A 14,914-nucleotide genomic window follows, 5' to 3' on the forward strand; every position below is an offset into this window, starting at 1 on the left:
TTTTAAAGTTGGGATCCCCTGTTGTAAAATTTTTTTTTTTTTTTTTTTTTTTTGCCTTGACTTGCAAGCCAGAAACTCGACATACATGGCAGTGAACTCAACTGTTGGGCAGAGGGTGAGCACCAAAAAAATTGTGGTGGTTTAATGCCACCCCCAGTTGAGAATTTACTATTGAAGTAAACATAAAACAACGACAATTGCACATACTGTGTACAACAACACAAGCATATATTCTTTATCCTTTGCGAAGAACGATTACCACCGAAAAAGAGAAGCACAAACTGACACAGCAAAACACGACTCCGACAGTGACCTTCCCCGCAACCGATGAAACGAGTGTGGCTTTCCCCGCTCGTACCTGTGGATGACGGCAAAGAGGTCCTCGGTGGTCCGCGTGGGAGTGGGGGTGACCATGCTCCCCGTCTCTGGGGTCCTGTTGAGCGACGGCGAGGGCGACCTCTCGTCCGTGTTGGAGTCAAACACGTCGCCTGCCGGGCGCAAACACGCATGCCGAGTTACATCCTCCCCCCTCGTCCGCTCACAAGCCGCTCCGTCGTCCCGATGTGCCCGAGCCGCCGGCTGCCAGCGCTTTACACGCTCGCGTCCGCTTAATCCCCCTCCCTCCCAGTGATGCCAGGGAGCCCCTCCCCCTTTCCCGAGTGCCATGAAAAGCTTTTTTCACTAGGATGCTAAACCCAATCGTGGGGGGTTTAAAAGAGAGATAGGAAGCAGGACATAAAATGTGCGGGAAAAGGACTGGAGCGTCAAGATTATGAACGTCCGTCCTGGTGGTCCGGTTTGATAATTACAGCAAAACACGCAGTCATCATCTGTGATGGAAAATCAGATACGAACACGACTTTGGTCTTGCAAGGGTACTTATTTTGGACCATTGTAAACACTTCCCTCATTGTTGAGGTCAAAGTTAAAAATAGCTCCCCAAGGCAAACGCAACTCGCAATAAACCCCTTCACTGGTTCCTGTGATGTCATGCCCGCCTAGCTTTTAACTTTCAACTCCGATGGGGAGAGGGTGCCCGATCTCTGTCTGGATGTCGTAAGGGAACGCGATGATGAATGAGGCCGACGCGGAAAATTGATTTGGGATGAGGGATGATCCTATCTTAGCTGATTTGAGGTACCCCCGGAGTCCACGACGTGAACATTGCCAAAAGGGGAAAGGCAATGCGGGGGTGAAAAAGCTAAGAAGAGGATGAAGAACGCTGCCGCGGTGCTGATAAGCGGCGTCCCCCGCTCCACTTCTTAAACCTCAGAAGCTGCCGGCTTTAAGCGGGCCTTACTTTGCTTTGGCAAGGCCAATGAATTTCACCCTCCTCCCCCCATTCACGCTTACCATAAACAGGCTTAAACTAATGAGTCTCCTGCCATCGGCGTTTCGAAGTCGTTGAGCTAAAGGGAAATCACGTGAAAAGACAAACCTGCGTCGTCCTCCTTGGAGCTGACGGAGTCCACCGGACTGCTCGTGCCGTCCTCGTCCTCGTCGGTGCGGGCCTCTCCGTTCTGGAAGGGTTCCCGGTCCAAGTTGGTGGGGGTAAGACACTCATCCCGGATTTCTGCGGACGTCGTGGAACTTTGTTCCTCCCGCTCTCGTGTCTCCTCCTCTGTTGTCTCTTGTTTGTGGCGGTGTGATTGCGACGCTCCGTCCGTGTCTTCGCACGGAGACGGGATCACTTCCCGCGCCGGCTGGGAGCTCAACGGCAGGACAAAACAGAATTTGGGTTTCTTGGCAATGATGGGGGGCTTCTGTTTGACGGGGGAGCAGCGGTCGCTCGGCACCGCTTTCTGCTCTTCTCCTATTCGGTTGCAGCTCTGCTGCTCAGGTTTCCCGCTGACGGCGGGACCATCGGGCGTGTCATGTTCAATGCCGCGCTCCAAAGACAGCTCGTCTAAGAGCTTCAACACCGGCGCCGCGGCAAAATCCTCAGTCTTGGGCTGCTCTTGGAAATGAGACCCCTCATCGGTCTCGTTCTCCTTCCGTCGCACTGAGCGCAGATGAACGCTCTGCAGGGCAAATGGCGTGATGAGGAGCACGGGCGACTTTGTGGGACTGTTCGGAAGCACGGCTTTTGGCGCCGCCGCGACAGGAGGCGAGGTGGAAGTGGGCAGCAGAGGAGGTCGCGGAGGCACCGCGAGGTACACAGGAGGAGGAGGTGGCGGCGGAGGACTAAAGCGCCTGTTGAGGGACACGTTGGGGTGGAACAGCGTTTCCGGTGAGGGTGGCGGTGGAAATTCCGGGGACGTGGAGCAACCCGGGGGCGGGCTCCGAGTTTGCGGCGGGCAATCTACATTCACGTTGGGTGCCGGAGAGGGAGGAAATGGTGGCGGTGGGCTGAAGGGGGTGGTTGGAGCTGACCAGGAGGTCAGAGGTAGGGGCGGCGGGATGGGAGGTCCGTAGCTCTTGAGAGAGTCGGAGGTGTTGGAGGAGAGGGAGGTGGAGGAAGACGACATGGAAACTGAGGAGAGCAGAGAGGATTTTCTCTCAGGGATTTTGGGCCTGGGGCGGCTGCCCAAGGGGGACATGGACCTGACGCCAGAGGGGACCGGCGTTCCGGCAGTGGGGGTGTTGGACTGGCTGGAGTAGCCGCTGGAAGGTGAAGTCAGTCTGTGCACTCGCTCCGGGGAGGATGTTTTGGGTTTCACCGCCACCCTTTCCTCCTGAACCGGAGTTGCCGGGCTTTCGCGACTGCGCCCGTCGCTTCTGTTCTCCTCCTCCCCCGGTTGAGATCCGGTTGACGTGCTGTCCGTGGTCAGACCCGCCGGGGTCTGCGCGCTCTGGTCGCCGTGGTTGCGAGGGTACTCCATGTAGTAACCCCAAGAGTCGGCGTAGTCGGATCGTAAGCTGCTGGTATCGCTGTGGGTGGGGGTCACGTGGCAAAGCGAGTAGGCGTTGGACACGCCGTTGGCGCTCGCGCCAAGGGACGTCGCCGAGCTCCCGGCGCTGACGCTGCTTTGACTGCGCGGGCGCAGCACCCAGGGGTCGTCGTAGTCGCTGCTGGGACTGTGCGAGGGCGACGATGGCGAGGCGCCCTTGCCTTTGCCGGACCTCAGCCCCAGCTGGAGACTCTGCTGCAGGGTGGCGATCAGACTCTCGTTGAGTCTGCCGTTGTTGGACTGTGTCGCACCGCCGATGGCGCTAATGCCTCCAAGGGGCTTCTTGGGATCAGGCTTCCTTTTTAGGGAGTCCGTGCGAGTTGGGAGCGGCGGGGGCTTTGTAGATTTTCGCAGGGAAATGCTGCGAGACAGGGAGCGATCCCTGTACAAGCTCCCGTACTCGTCCTGACCGGCCATCTCGCGGCACTCGTACATGCTGTGTCTGGTTGCCCGCCCGGCCGTCGGCCCGTTGCCGTGGTCGCGTGAGCGCAGACCCGAGTCCAGGTGCATGGAGGTGTAATAGCCGTCGTTGTCTTGAGAGTAGAGCGAGCTGGAATCGGTGGTTGTCCGGGATGACGCCTCCAGGCTGGCGTACAGCTGGTTGATGGGAGTGGAGGAGCTGGAGGTCAGCGTCTGGTGCGGGACCACCTCGTTTTCGGGCGTGTCGTAGATCCACTGATCCTCTGTCTGACGCGACGGCGGCGTGGTCGCCGAGGTTCCGTGACCGTGCGCGCTGACGTCCGAGCTCCCCGGCTCGCTGGCGAGCGCTCCTGCCGCGCGACTCCCCTCGAGTGACGCGTGAGTGGCCAACGCCGGACAGGTGGAGCTGTGGGTGAAAGCGGGGACGAGGGGGTCCGCGCGGGAGGCCAGGCTAAGAGGCCGAGCCGTCGGGTAGGCGGAGGCCTGCGAGTGGGAATGCTGTCCCGAGGCGGTGAGAGCAACCACTTCAGACGAATTGGACAGCGTGGCGTTGGGGATGAGCGACGTGGAATAGGCGGCGTGTGGCGACACCACGCAGGCCGGACCCCCGGCTGACTTGCTGGACTGCGTCCGCCTCAACTCCTGGGATCTCGGTCTGGGCAGGGCGGACGTCCTCGGGGTGTTCCTCATGTGCACCGCCGTGTCGTCCACCTGGAGCTTTCCGATCTGCCTCAGCGGAGCGCCGTGATCTTCCGCCTTGACGGGGGTGCTGCTGTAGATGGGGTCTGCGCTCAGGGACACCCTGGCGCCTTGGCGGGGGAGGCTGTTGAATCGTGACCGGTCGCCGTCCCGCTGACGGGGCAGCATCAGGATGCCGGAGCTGTCGCTGCTGCAGGCGGATATGCTGCCGGTGGAGGAGGAAGTGGAAATGCCGGCCATCTGGGCTGCGATTCCCTGTCCTCTCTGAGCGCGGATTCTCCTCATGGACGGCGGGACGACTTTCACTTCCTCTGTCTGGCAGCTGGAATCGCGGGTGTGGGAGCGCCGGAGCGCGGAGTTGACACTCCCCACCCGGCCCAGCGTGGAGTACTGTCCCGGGATGAACATGGAATGCGGTCGTAGCTCTCCGCCGTGTCCTTTCGCAGCTGTCGGGAGAAGAAAATATTAAAAAAAACATTTGTCTTGATGAAAGTCCTGAATGCAGTGTATCTCCGTTAGTTGCGGGACAAGTTTCAGGCCCACCACCAATGGATGTAAATCCAGGATAGAGAGAGATCACATTAAAAATACACTTTTCTCCAGATATCGTCAGTTCATATTTTTTTAAAAAGCAACACAACGAAAAACAACTTCCACTGCCCTGTGGCGAATTAATTCAATTTACTGCCAATTCTCATGTGTTAATGACTTCTGGTTTTGCTCGTTAAGCAGGCAAGGATATGAGAGGAGACTCCTTAATAAGTTTAGCCTTCACCCATTAGTCAACAAACAGTCCCTTTGGTTTCCGGGCCATCCGCATGCATCGACATGAACGTGCGTACGCGCCACTTGAGCGGTCATGCATGGAGCACAACATGCAAGCTGTACAACTGACACGCGAGGAATGCAACAATTTTCAGTCCATGGGTGGAGGGGAGGGTGAGTGTGGGGGGATGCTGGACTTCCACGACACGCATGAAGCGTACCGCCGGCTCAATCAAAGTGACGCTCTGGACATCGCTGCAGTATTACATTAAACTGCAGCAGGGAGGGAGGAAGGGGGGAGACGGGGGAGGGGGGAGAGGGATGCACCAAAGGGTCAATTACCGGCGGCATTCAGAGGCTAACAAGACTCGTGTATCTGTCAGACAGCAGGATGCGATCGCAAAGAGGGATGACTTTCCCCTTCTTTCCCCGTTAGCGCTACGGCTGCACAGGCGGGTGGGGTGGTGGGGGGCATAAATAATCATTAAGCATGCGGCATTCAGCTGCACTTTAGAGGGACGGGGGGAGCCGATAAAACCTTTATTGGGAGGATTACTTGAGGAAATAAAACTGCATAAATACAAATACGACTCCAGTGTGTCCCATGAGACATCCTCGAAATATTGATGATGCGGTCCCATGCATACATGTGACATCTTAATGAGAGAAAAGAAAATGTGTAAAATAAACAGTAATACGAGACTTGAAAGAAAGAAAAAAAAATGCAAACTCCACACAGGAAGACCGGAGCCGGAGTCGAACCCGGCACCTCTGCACTGTGAGACCAACGTGCTGACCAGTCGACCGCCGCGCCGCCCTAGACATGTCCCATAGCAGCTATTTAATTTAAAAAAATCAATTGCGCCTATCGAAATGTCTACTGGGTAAAACTAGTCAAGCATTGCTGCACACAAGCTGTTGTCAGGTTAACTTGCCGAGTTTAAGAAATTTCCAAAGAAGTAAAAGTAGAGCAAATTAGGATAAAGCAGCAGAAAGGGATTGGCTGCGGGAAAAAAAGAGGACACTGGCCTTAAAAAAATCAGTGAGAAAGCACCAGGACTTAATCCAACACTTTTTTTTTTTTTTTTTTTGAGGGGAAGGGGGGTGAAGTTTACGGCTACATACAGCAGAGGGCAGCATTCACACAGTGAAGCGTACCTCGCTCCAGGTCGACGTTGTCGGGCAGCCCCGATATCGTCTTTCTGTGGCTGCGGGAAAAAAAGAGGACACTGGCCTTAAAAAAATCAGTGAGAAAGCACCAGGACTTAATCCAACACTTTTTTTTTTTTTTTTTGAGGGGAAGGGGGGTGAAGTTTACGGCTACATACAGCAGAGGGCAGCATTCACACAGTGAAGCGTACCTCGCTCCAGGTCGACGTTGTCGGGCAGCCCCGATATCGTCTTTCTGCGTGTGACCTTCTTGGGCCGGCGGGACACCGTATCGGTGCTAACCAGGGAGCGCCGGACACTCGCCTGCCGGTCAAACACGGCGCCTGGGAGGTAGGCGGGAGGAGGCCGGGCCGGAAACGCACGCACACACAGGCAAGACAAGACAAGTGGCAAATGGTAAGTTGGGGAGGCACATGCAGGGGGGACAAAAGTGTGTTTATCTTCAAGTAAACGTGCGTGAGTGAGTGAGTGACTGGCACACATACAAAAAAAAAAGAGAGGCATTTTCTTGCTTCTCTTGTGGCGCAAACAAGGCAAATTGTGAAGGTGATTTGAAGATGCCACAAGAGGAGCAGGGGAAGATGCTTGCTTTTTGTGTGGGCCACAAAACAAACACCCAATGAACAGTCAACGTAAGAAAGCATGCAATGGGAAAGACACTCACGGGGCCAAATGGTTTCTTATAAAAGGGGGTTTGTTAGTATTTTGGGGGAAATTTTTTTTAAGCAATGAAAATATGATTTTAGTATTTAGTAGATCAATATTACTGTTAATTTTTTTTTTAGTATTAGATTTATTGTATATATTTCTCTGGTCAAAGGCAAATTTCAATCCCCCGATGGCTTTGTGGCCCTAAACATATTTTTGACACTGATTTCAAAAATGTCTTTACTTTTTCCTCGCACATCAGGATTTTGAGACATTTTCTTTTTTTTTTCCCAAGTTTGACCTTCAAAAGCTTGCGCAATGTGGATTTTACCATACGTTAAAATTTATAGCGATGACGTTTCATTAAAAAAATTTAAAAATCCACCTGTAGTTGAACCGGACCCCGCGTTCATAAATGTTCCAAAATATATGACATATGAAAGTATTATTATATTCTCATGATAAAAAGCAAATGTGCTCGAGAAGAGAACTAGGGCAGATTAGGGAAAAGTATTTTGACAGTTTTTTGCAATTTTTTGCAAATACTTGTAATAGGATTATTTCATATTTCTGAATATTATTTTGTATTGCATTTATTTGTATTTTCATACTGTTTGATTTTTTTCTGCATCATAATTCAATTATTTAATTTTCTCACAAGTTTTTTTTTATTTCTTTACATTATCACTTGGCATTTTATTTTACATCTTACGTAAATCTTTATCATATTTTTGGACCTTTTTTTCTTTTTTTTGGACTTAAAGTCTCAATACTATTGCCCATGTATTGACCAGCGCACGACCAAAAATCCGACGCAATTTTCCCAACAGCTTGTAACCGCACACACACACACACACACACACACACACACCCCACTCCCCCCCCCCCCCCCCCCCCCCCCCCCCCCCCCCCCCCCCCCCCCCCGCCCCAAGTCCCGGCATACCTGTGACGTTGATGGCGACGATGTCGGTGGGCACGGCCTGCGCCGTCTGCCTCATCCTCTCTTCCGGGGTGGGCAGTGTGGGGGCTTTGGTCGCGTCGACCTCCGAGAGGTCGGCCTTGTCGCTGGGCGTCTGCGGCCTCGCGGACAGCTGCGACTGTTCGTCCTCTGCCGACGACGCCAGCGACTGGCGGTCAAAGATGGCAAACGAATACATGAACTGGGGAAGATGAACTCACTCACATTTGAGGATGTTGATATTCTAAAAAGTCGTGTCCACATTATGTAAAATCATCTCTGATTCTGCCTACTGTGGACACGCAGTCAGTCAGCGGGAACACGAGTCCACATAACCAAAGATCAATTGACACACTTGGCTTTGGGCGGCAGACTGAGATCAGTGGTTAGCACGACTGGCTCACGGTTCAGAAATTCTGGGTTTGAAGCTCATTCTGCCCGAGCTTCTACCCACATTACAAAAACAGACATGCTTCAAATGATTGAAGAGTTGTTTGTTCTGCCAAAGGTGGATGTTCCAGCGGCAGCCACTAGAGGGCAGGCAAGCACTGTTTTCCAGCGTCTCCGTTGAACTGAATCAGTACGGGAGGACATCCAAACAGACTTTGACATGGACATTCACCTTCTTTTCGTCGTCGTCGTCCTCCTCGTGCAGGCTGCTGCCTGACTGCGGCGTGTCGGAGAAAGTGGGCCCCTGCGAGTAGTACTGCGAGCTGCGGAAGCCATCTTTCCTCAACTTGTCACATTCTGCACAACACGCAGAAGAACAAGGAAGAAAGCGCAAACATTTTACTTCATGCTCACGTCACACGTTTTTAGCCTTGAAGCGTTTCTATTCAAATACAACAGTACATTTGTGTGGCGGGATAAATAACTTGAATACATTAAGCCTACTAATTTTTCCACATGTAAAAAAAATAAAATAAAATCTTTTCCATTTCAAAAAAACGTCATGAGATAAAAATCATTTCTTTAGATAGATGTGTGTGTTTTAATCGTGTGCACGCAGTCCCTGGCGGATGCTCACACCTCCTCTTAACACCACCTGCTGGGAGCGGATGGCCCGTCTGTGTTTGTGCGCGTGCGTGTGTGTGAAATTGGAGCAGACAGTCGATGTGGGCTTCACCAGAAGCCTGTCAGACGGTCTCGCTCGCTCTGTCCTCCTCATTTCCTCAGAGGCTTTTTTTTTTTTTGTCTGGCTCGTCAACATACTGCACCTTCAACTACACGACTCCCTCAATGAAAAAGGCCTCGTGGCATATATCGTAAATGTGCGTGACTAATTCGAGGGGTTTACGTGGGCGAAAGGGGCGTGGCGACGAGTGATGATTTCAATGAGCTCTTAGTTGCCCGTTGCTAGGCAGAAATGACGGTCACAGAGTAGCGAGTGACTTTTTTATTGATTAAGGTTTCACTCAAGCAGCTGTACGCTACTATAGGCCGTGTGATCGGTGGGCCAAAGTTTTTAATCCACCTGAAAAAGATATCATTGCTCCACATTTTATATAATGTGTATAACTGGCCTCCAAATGGATTCCGACAAAGTCCACCAGGCCACTTCACTGGTATTCCGTAATGCGGGGGCACAGGTGTGACCTCAACCGATACTGTCGCATAAAAAGCAATTGTCACGCATCCATGCTTTAATGGTGCCCTAAAGCAGATAAATCAATAACTCGTCATCTCCCCCGCAGGCGATAGGGAGCACACCAACGAGGTCAGCAAGTTGCGCAACACTCACCGCCGTCGTCAATATGAGCCATGTTATTGCGCAACAGCTGTTGCGGCTTCACGCGTTCAGATCATTTGAAGTTGTGGTGTCATATTTGTAAAAGGTCTCTCCAAACAAGGGTGTGTGTGTGTATATGCTCCACTCTGGACTTCCTGGGAGTCTGCTTTTAGACACACGCAAACGCACATCCCAGGTGCTGTCATGTGACACCTGTTGCCTTTGAACGAGGACCCCTGCCGCTCGGTGGTGGTGGTGGTGGGGGCGTCTCACTTTAGCCCAAATCCCAGGTGGCCTTAACATACGCGTCAATATTGTGTGTGTGTGTGTGTGTGTGTTTGTGTCACTGTAAGCGTCAGCTTCCATCTCGTCCTTTTATCTGCTGCTTCTCAAGGCCACTCGAGTGTTTGTACGACTGCGCCGGTGACGATGTGGGCTGGGAAGCTTCAGCGTCTGATTCGACTAGAAAGGAGCTCACACGTTTGTGTTGGACGCCCAACGCGGCGCACAATACAAACGGCGCATTTTTTGCCACGCTGCTGTCTATCAACATGCCAGCGGGCTGATAAGTGTCTGAGAGTGTGTGTATGTTTTGGTTCACGCGGTTGTTACAGTAAATCACGAGTCGCGGCAACGAGTCACATCGACTGCATTCAATATGCATTAAAAAAAAATCATTAAATCATTAAAATATGTTAAATGATCTAGTAACAGGTTAATTTGTAAAAAATATATATATATAATAATAAATACATTTTAAAAAAATAATGGAATGCAAAAAAAAAAATCCTAAAGTAAAATTACAGCAAAAAAGTGACAGTGTCACATTAATAAAGTTATAATATTTGAAAAAGACATAAAATATCAGAGATATAACATCTGTGATTTATAATGAAATAATTTACTGATACTTTGAATGCGAGAAAAAAAATGCCTGGTACCAAAAATAAAGTTTAGAATAAATTTGCAATTTTACAATAATAAATATTTCGGGCGGGAAATGAAGAGAACAGAGTTGTCTTCTTTCTAAGAAAAAACAAAAAAACGTAATCTATAACGACAAAGTTGTAAATTAGAAGAATAAAACTGTAATATTACGGGGCCAAAAGCAATATCCAAGAATTAAGAACTACAAGAAAAAAAATTGTGTAATTTCAGTTGTGCTGTTTTACAAATATTTGAAAATGAAGACAAGTCATAAATTTATCAAACAGATTTTGGGAGGAAAAAAAAGCAATGTTGAGGGAAAAAAAAAACCGAACAACCTTATGAAGGTGTTTCGTAGAAGTACGAGAAACATATTGGGCGTAGGGGCAATGATATAAAGTTACGAGAGTTGTACGATTAATAATTGACAGATTACCATTTATTTTGAGTCGAATCGTTTATCGGAATATGTCAAATAGTTGAAGCCTGACGTGAAACGTAACCATCGCGAAGTTTCGTTCCGCTTGAGCAGCTTTCCGGTGAGAAATTGCGGACTCGTCGGCCGTTACCTCGCAGGGCGCTCTTCAGGTTGACTTTGGCCTGGCGGTGGAGGTCCTCCACGCAGGGCGGCCTGCTGCCCGGCAGGAAGACGTTGTCCTGCTGATGCCACGGCGCCGTGTAATGGACCGTCCACTTGCTCTCCTCGTCCAGATTAGACACGGCTGTCGAGACAAAACGCGGCACCGTAAGAAACCTCCCGCGGCCTGCTCCGAAAACACCAGTCGGCCATCGTAGAATTGAACGTTCCCTTATTCCGGCGATCGGGCGTGTGTGTTCGCGGCAAGGGAGGAAGGGGAGAATAACACGTATCGGAGGTGTCACACCCTGTAACGGAACAGCTGATTGCAAAGTAGTTCCTCAAACCGGTCCATCCAGTTTGATATTAAATAAAAAAATGCTCCGGCGGTTCACGAATCCCGAGCAAGGTCAGCCCGCAAATGTGTTGGGTCTGTTGGTCGACCGGTCAAAATCAACACCTACCAAGCGAGCGTATCCAAGCCAAAGCGGGTGATCCCGGGTGCAGGATTAACTCCATTCGGGGAACCCAAGTCAAACCGGGACCACTTCCCCTGTGCGGCTTCTCCTGACCGATTGTGTGTGTGTGTGACCCGAACAGAACAGAAGTGTGCTTGAGGACTGGCCAGGAAGGGGAAGGGCCAGGAGTGTGTGTGTGTGGCAGAGCTTTTTCACAGGTGCTAATGAGGCCTGCGAGGATGCGGACTGCGACTTTGTGTGTATCGGCTGAGGAGGGCCTATACGACTGCAAAGTGGAAGCACTTTGATGTCCCGATTTGCAATGGGCTCATATTTAAAGTCACCATGAATAGTTAACCAAATTCAAATTGACATTGTAGTGTAAAAAAAAAAATTCAAATCGAAAAGGCTGCAAATGGAGGGGGGGAGGGGCCTCTCAATTACGGTCGGTCGGCAGACTTTATTTCTCTTTTATATGGCCTCTAGTTGAGTTGAGTGCTTCAGAAATGCAATCCAGACGTCTCCATCGAATTAATTGACGAGGCATGAAAAGTTGACGCATTTGTTGTCATCTGATTTTTTTTGGCACACAGTTTTATGTTTCCGCCACGCTCGTTTGGTCGAATTTTATGACGCTGTCGGGGTGGAAAGCTCGAAAGACCGCAAGTCAAAAGTGTTTGGGAAGTTAACAATTCAAATTCAAGTAGGTCAAACTGTCTTTCATATGAATTCATGGCTTTATTGTCGCGTAAGATTCACCAAAACATTGTTGCTAGTAATAAAAAATGTGAATAGCATTCCGGTAGAACCGCATCATTGTTGCAACTAATTTTCATAGTGTGTATTTTCTACCTGAGTGTTAATCTCAGATTTTTAAAAAAAATGCAAATTATGTTGGATTTACCTTTTCAACTGACACCATGGTATCGGCGTCAACAAACAACTCGTTGGTATGCGATCCCTTCATGGTCCAATGAGAAAAATAATGATTTTCTCAAACTGTCCTACCAACATCGACCGGGAAACGATACTTACCTCCCGCAACGCTTGTGCTATTATTTAATTTATTTATTAAATGACAAAGGTAAACCATTAACTACACGGCGCAGACAAAGGTGATGAGCAAAGTGCGGCGTGGGGCAGCATGTGAGCTAATAATCGACAACGTCGCTTCAGGGCTATAAATAGGCCTCAGATTAAACTCGCCACGAGCGGATTGGAGCTCGGCGCTGCATCCGCACGTGCTTTCCGAGGCCATGGAGTGTCGACTTAATTCTGTCCACTCTCTTCTTGCAGACTTCACTAAATGTGAAAAAAATGATCATAATATACATATAGTACAATACAATACGCTGGCCGCGTGGGTTCCGGCTTACAAGGTGTTGCTGTGAAAACGAGAGCAGGTGTTGATGTTGAAATGAGGAAGCCGCTCGGAATGTTGAGGATGAAATCTCAGCGTTACAACAACACTGACGTTTCACAAGAAAGACAGCCCAAATACGACGACAATGAAGTTATACTATAGCAATCGAAGGAGAAAAATGTCATGTGGCGAGAATAAAGTTGTAGTTTTCTGGACTTGTACACACAATCAGGATTTTAACTCATCACCGATTAGCGAGTTTGGAGAAAAAAAAAAAGATAAACAACTTGTTGACACTCCCACAAAAGCCCAAATGATTTAAAAATATTGGGAAACATTTGGGAAAAAAAATAATACATTCTGACAAAACATGGTGAGAAACATTGGATTGTTAACAGCGGCAGCACAGGATGTCTCTGGAGTGAATGAAATTGTTTGTTGGAAATGCGATTGTTGCAATGGTCTCCTTTTGCGGATCCGATGACAATGATGACAGTGATCAATCGGCAAATGATTCCAACCGATCAGCGATTTTGGATAGAATGCAAAATATCTGCCAATCTGATCCAGCCGTTCAGATCTGTGAAAAGTTTAATGAGACCAAAGACATGATACTGTGGCCCTCCATGTATATGGGGTTTGGCAACAATATTTTCACCTATTTGCAAGATTTTTTTCGGGGCTTGGCAACCTTTCCCCTCAATAGTCACAAACACCACCGCTTATTCAACTTTTTCCGCCCCATATAGATATTGGGAATCTCAATTATTTTTGGATTTTCATTCTACGCGGTCGGGCTCTGTCCCTTCCCTATACCCCACGAATAGCGGGGGTTAACTGTATTTTAAGAAAAAAGATGTCATCTTCTGAGAACATGGTTGGGAAAACTATGACAAAAATATTGGAACATTACAAGGATCAAATTCCGGTTACGAGAACAAAGTCATCAAGCGAAACAGCGAGAAGAAATATTTTAAGACCAAAAAAAAAAAAAAAAAAAGCCATAACACCAGTCAACTAAAAATGCAACATGACAAGATTTAAAGTTTTAAAATGAGGAAAATAAAGCGGCAACATAAGAAAAACGAAGCTGGAATAAAGTTGCAATATTGCCCGAGAGGGGAAAAAAAAAAATCCATCACGTTCAAAAAATACAAACTAGCCATGTACCTTTTCGTTTGAAGTACTTAATGACCGACTTCAGCGAGGTCCCAATGAACACCATGACTCCGCAACTGGGATAAAATCCAAGGCAATGAGAAAAGACGCGAGCTCAGCGCTCACATTATCGCTCGGTGCGAGCGTCCACTATGCTGGCAATCAGACTCCAACCCTCCATCTCACTCTCGATTGCTCCCTCCCTCTGTCTCTCACCCCCCCCCGCCCCTTGCACCCCCATCATCACTCTAGCACCAACAAACAAACACACTCACACGCACACACACACACACACACACACACACACACACACACACACACACACACAGTAGTAGGAGGGGCGTGGCCCGGCCCCTCTTGTTCTGCAAATGTATTTTGGTTACCAAGGAGTCCGAGCAGCAACTCCCTCCATTCTCGTTTCGTCCACTTGTCCTATTTGAGCCATTTCATTTAACGCACTCAAAATAACCTGGCAGCCACACCAAATGGAAAACCGTTATTATTCTTCTTGTCAATGTGAATATGATGACGACGATGATGATTTAGCAATTGTCCCTGAGAGCCTGCCAGGTAAGTCTTAAAAAAAAAAAAACACCTCAAAGGAAAAGTTGCTACAATAATAATCGCTCAAATGTATTTATAGAGCACTTGAAAACCACCACCGCTGTGGAATATGGAAAAAGAAATTATTCGTACAACAACAAAAAATATAAAACAACACAATAATGATGGCAGTAGAAAGCACAAAAATGGTCACTTCAAGTCAAAATTGACATTGCTTCTTGTGACTTTTTTGTGGGTCGACTCATGATAGACGTGCCTCCCAAATTTCACGTTGCTTCGTGAAACTGGTTTTGGGGGCAGAATCGATGGAAAAATTCATAAAATGACACTGAAATGGTCACTTTAAACCAACCTTGGGTTCTTGAGTGAGAATTTTGTGTATCTACTCATGATTGACATGCCAACCGAATTCATGCTGCTCAGTGAAACGGGCTGAATTTTTGACTCAAAAGCTGCCAAAATAAAAGTAAAATGATCGCTTCAAAAATTGGTTTCTTTGGTTCTTGAGAATTTTTTTGTGGGTCTACTCATAATAGACATGCCAACCAAATTTCACATTGCTTTGTGAAATATTGTAAAATAACAGC

The 14,914-nt window shown here is 48.7% G+C and overlaps 1 protein-coding gene and 1 long non-coding RNA gene across 8 annotated transcripts in view; both read right to left on the minus strand.

Moving 5' to 3' along the window:
- nhsl1b (NHS-like 1b) overlaps nucleotides 1–14,914 on the minus strand; it is an 86,894-nt gene that overhangs the window by 15,448 nt on the left and 56,532 nt on the right. For 4 of the 7 annotated variants that reach the window (XM_019873703.1, XM_019873704.1, XM_019873708.1 and 1 more), the window contains exons 2-7: nucleotides 10,777–10,929; nucleotides 8,174–8,298; nucleotides 7,537–7,720; nucleotides 6,137–6,268; nucleotides 1,439–4,456; nucleotides 359–488 (exon numbers count right to left, since the gene is read on the minus strand). In XM_019873703.1, coding sequence (XP_019729262.1) covers nucleotides 359–488; nucleotides 1,439–4,456; nucleotides 6,137–6,268; nucleotides 7,537–7,720; nucleotides 8,174–8,298; nucleotides 10,777–10,929 — 3,742 coding nt within the window. Of the gene's footprint in view, nucleotides 1–358; nucleotides 489–1,438; nucleotides 4,457–6,136; nucleotides 6,269–7,536; nucleotides 7,721–8,173; nucleotides 8,299–10,776; nucleotides 10,930–11,248; nucleotides 11,540–13,775; nucleotides 13,959–14,914 lie in introns of those variants that run through there. The other 3 variants (XM_019873706.1, XM_019873707.1, XM_019873705.1) reach the window with 3 other exon arrangements.
- Nucleotides 11,819–12,530, minus strand: LOC109518100 (uncharacterized). Its single transcript, XR_002168660.1, has 2 exons — nucleotides 12,069–12,530; nucleotides 11,819–12,014 (listed from the first exon to the last, which is right to left on the minus strand). It is a non-coding gene; the product is annotated as an uncharacterized LOC109518100 (long non-coding RNA).

The sequence above is a fragment of the Hippocampus comes genome, unplaced genomic scaffold (genome assembly GCF_001891065.2).
Source record: "Hippocampus comes isolate QL1 unplaced genomic scaffold, H_comes_QL1_v1.1 scaffold126, whole genome shotgun sequence".
NCBI lineage: Eukaryota > Metazoa > Chordata > Actinopteri > Syngnathiformes > Syngnathidae > Hippocampus > Hippocampus comes.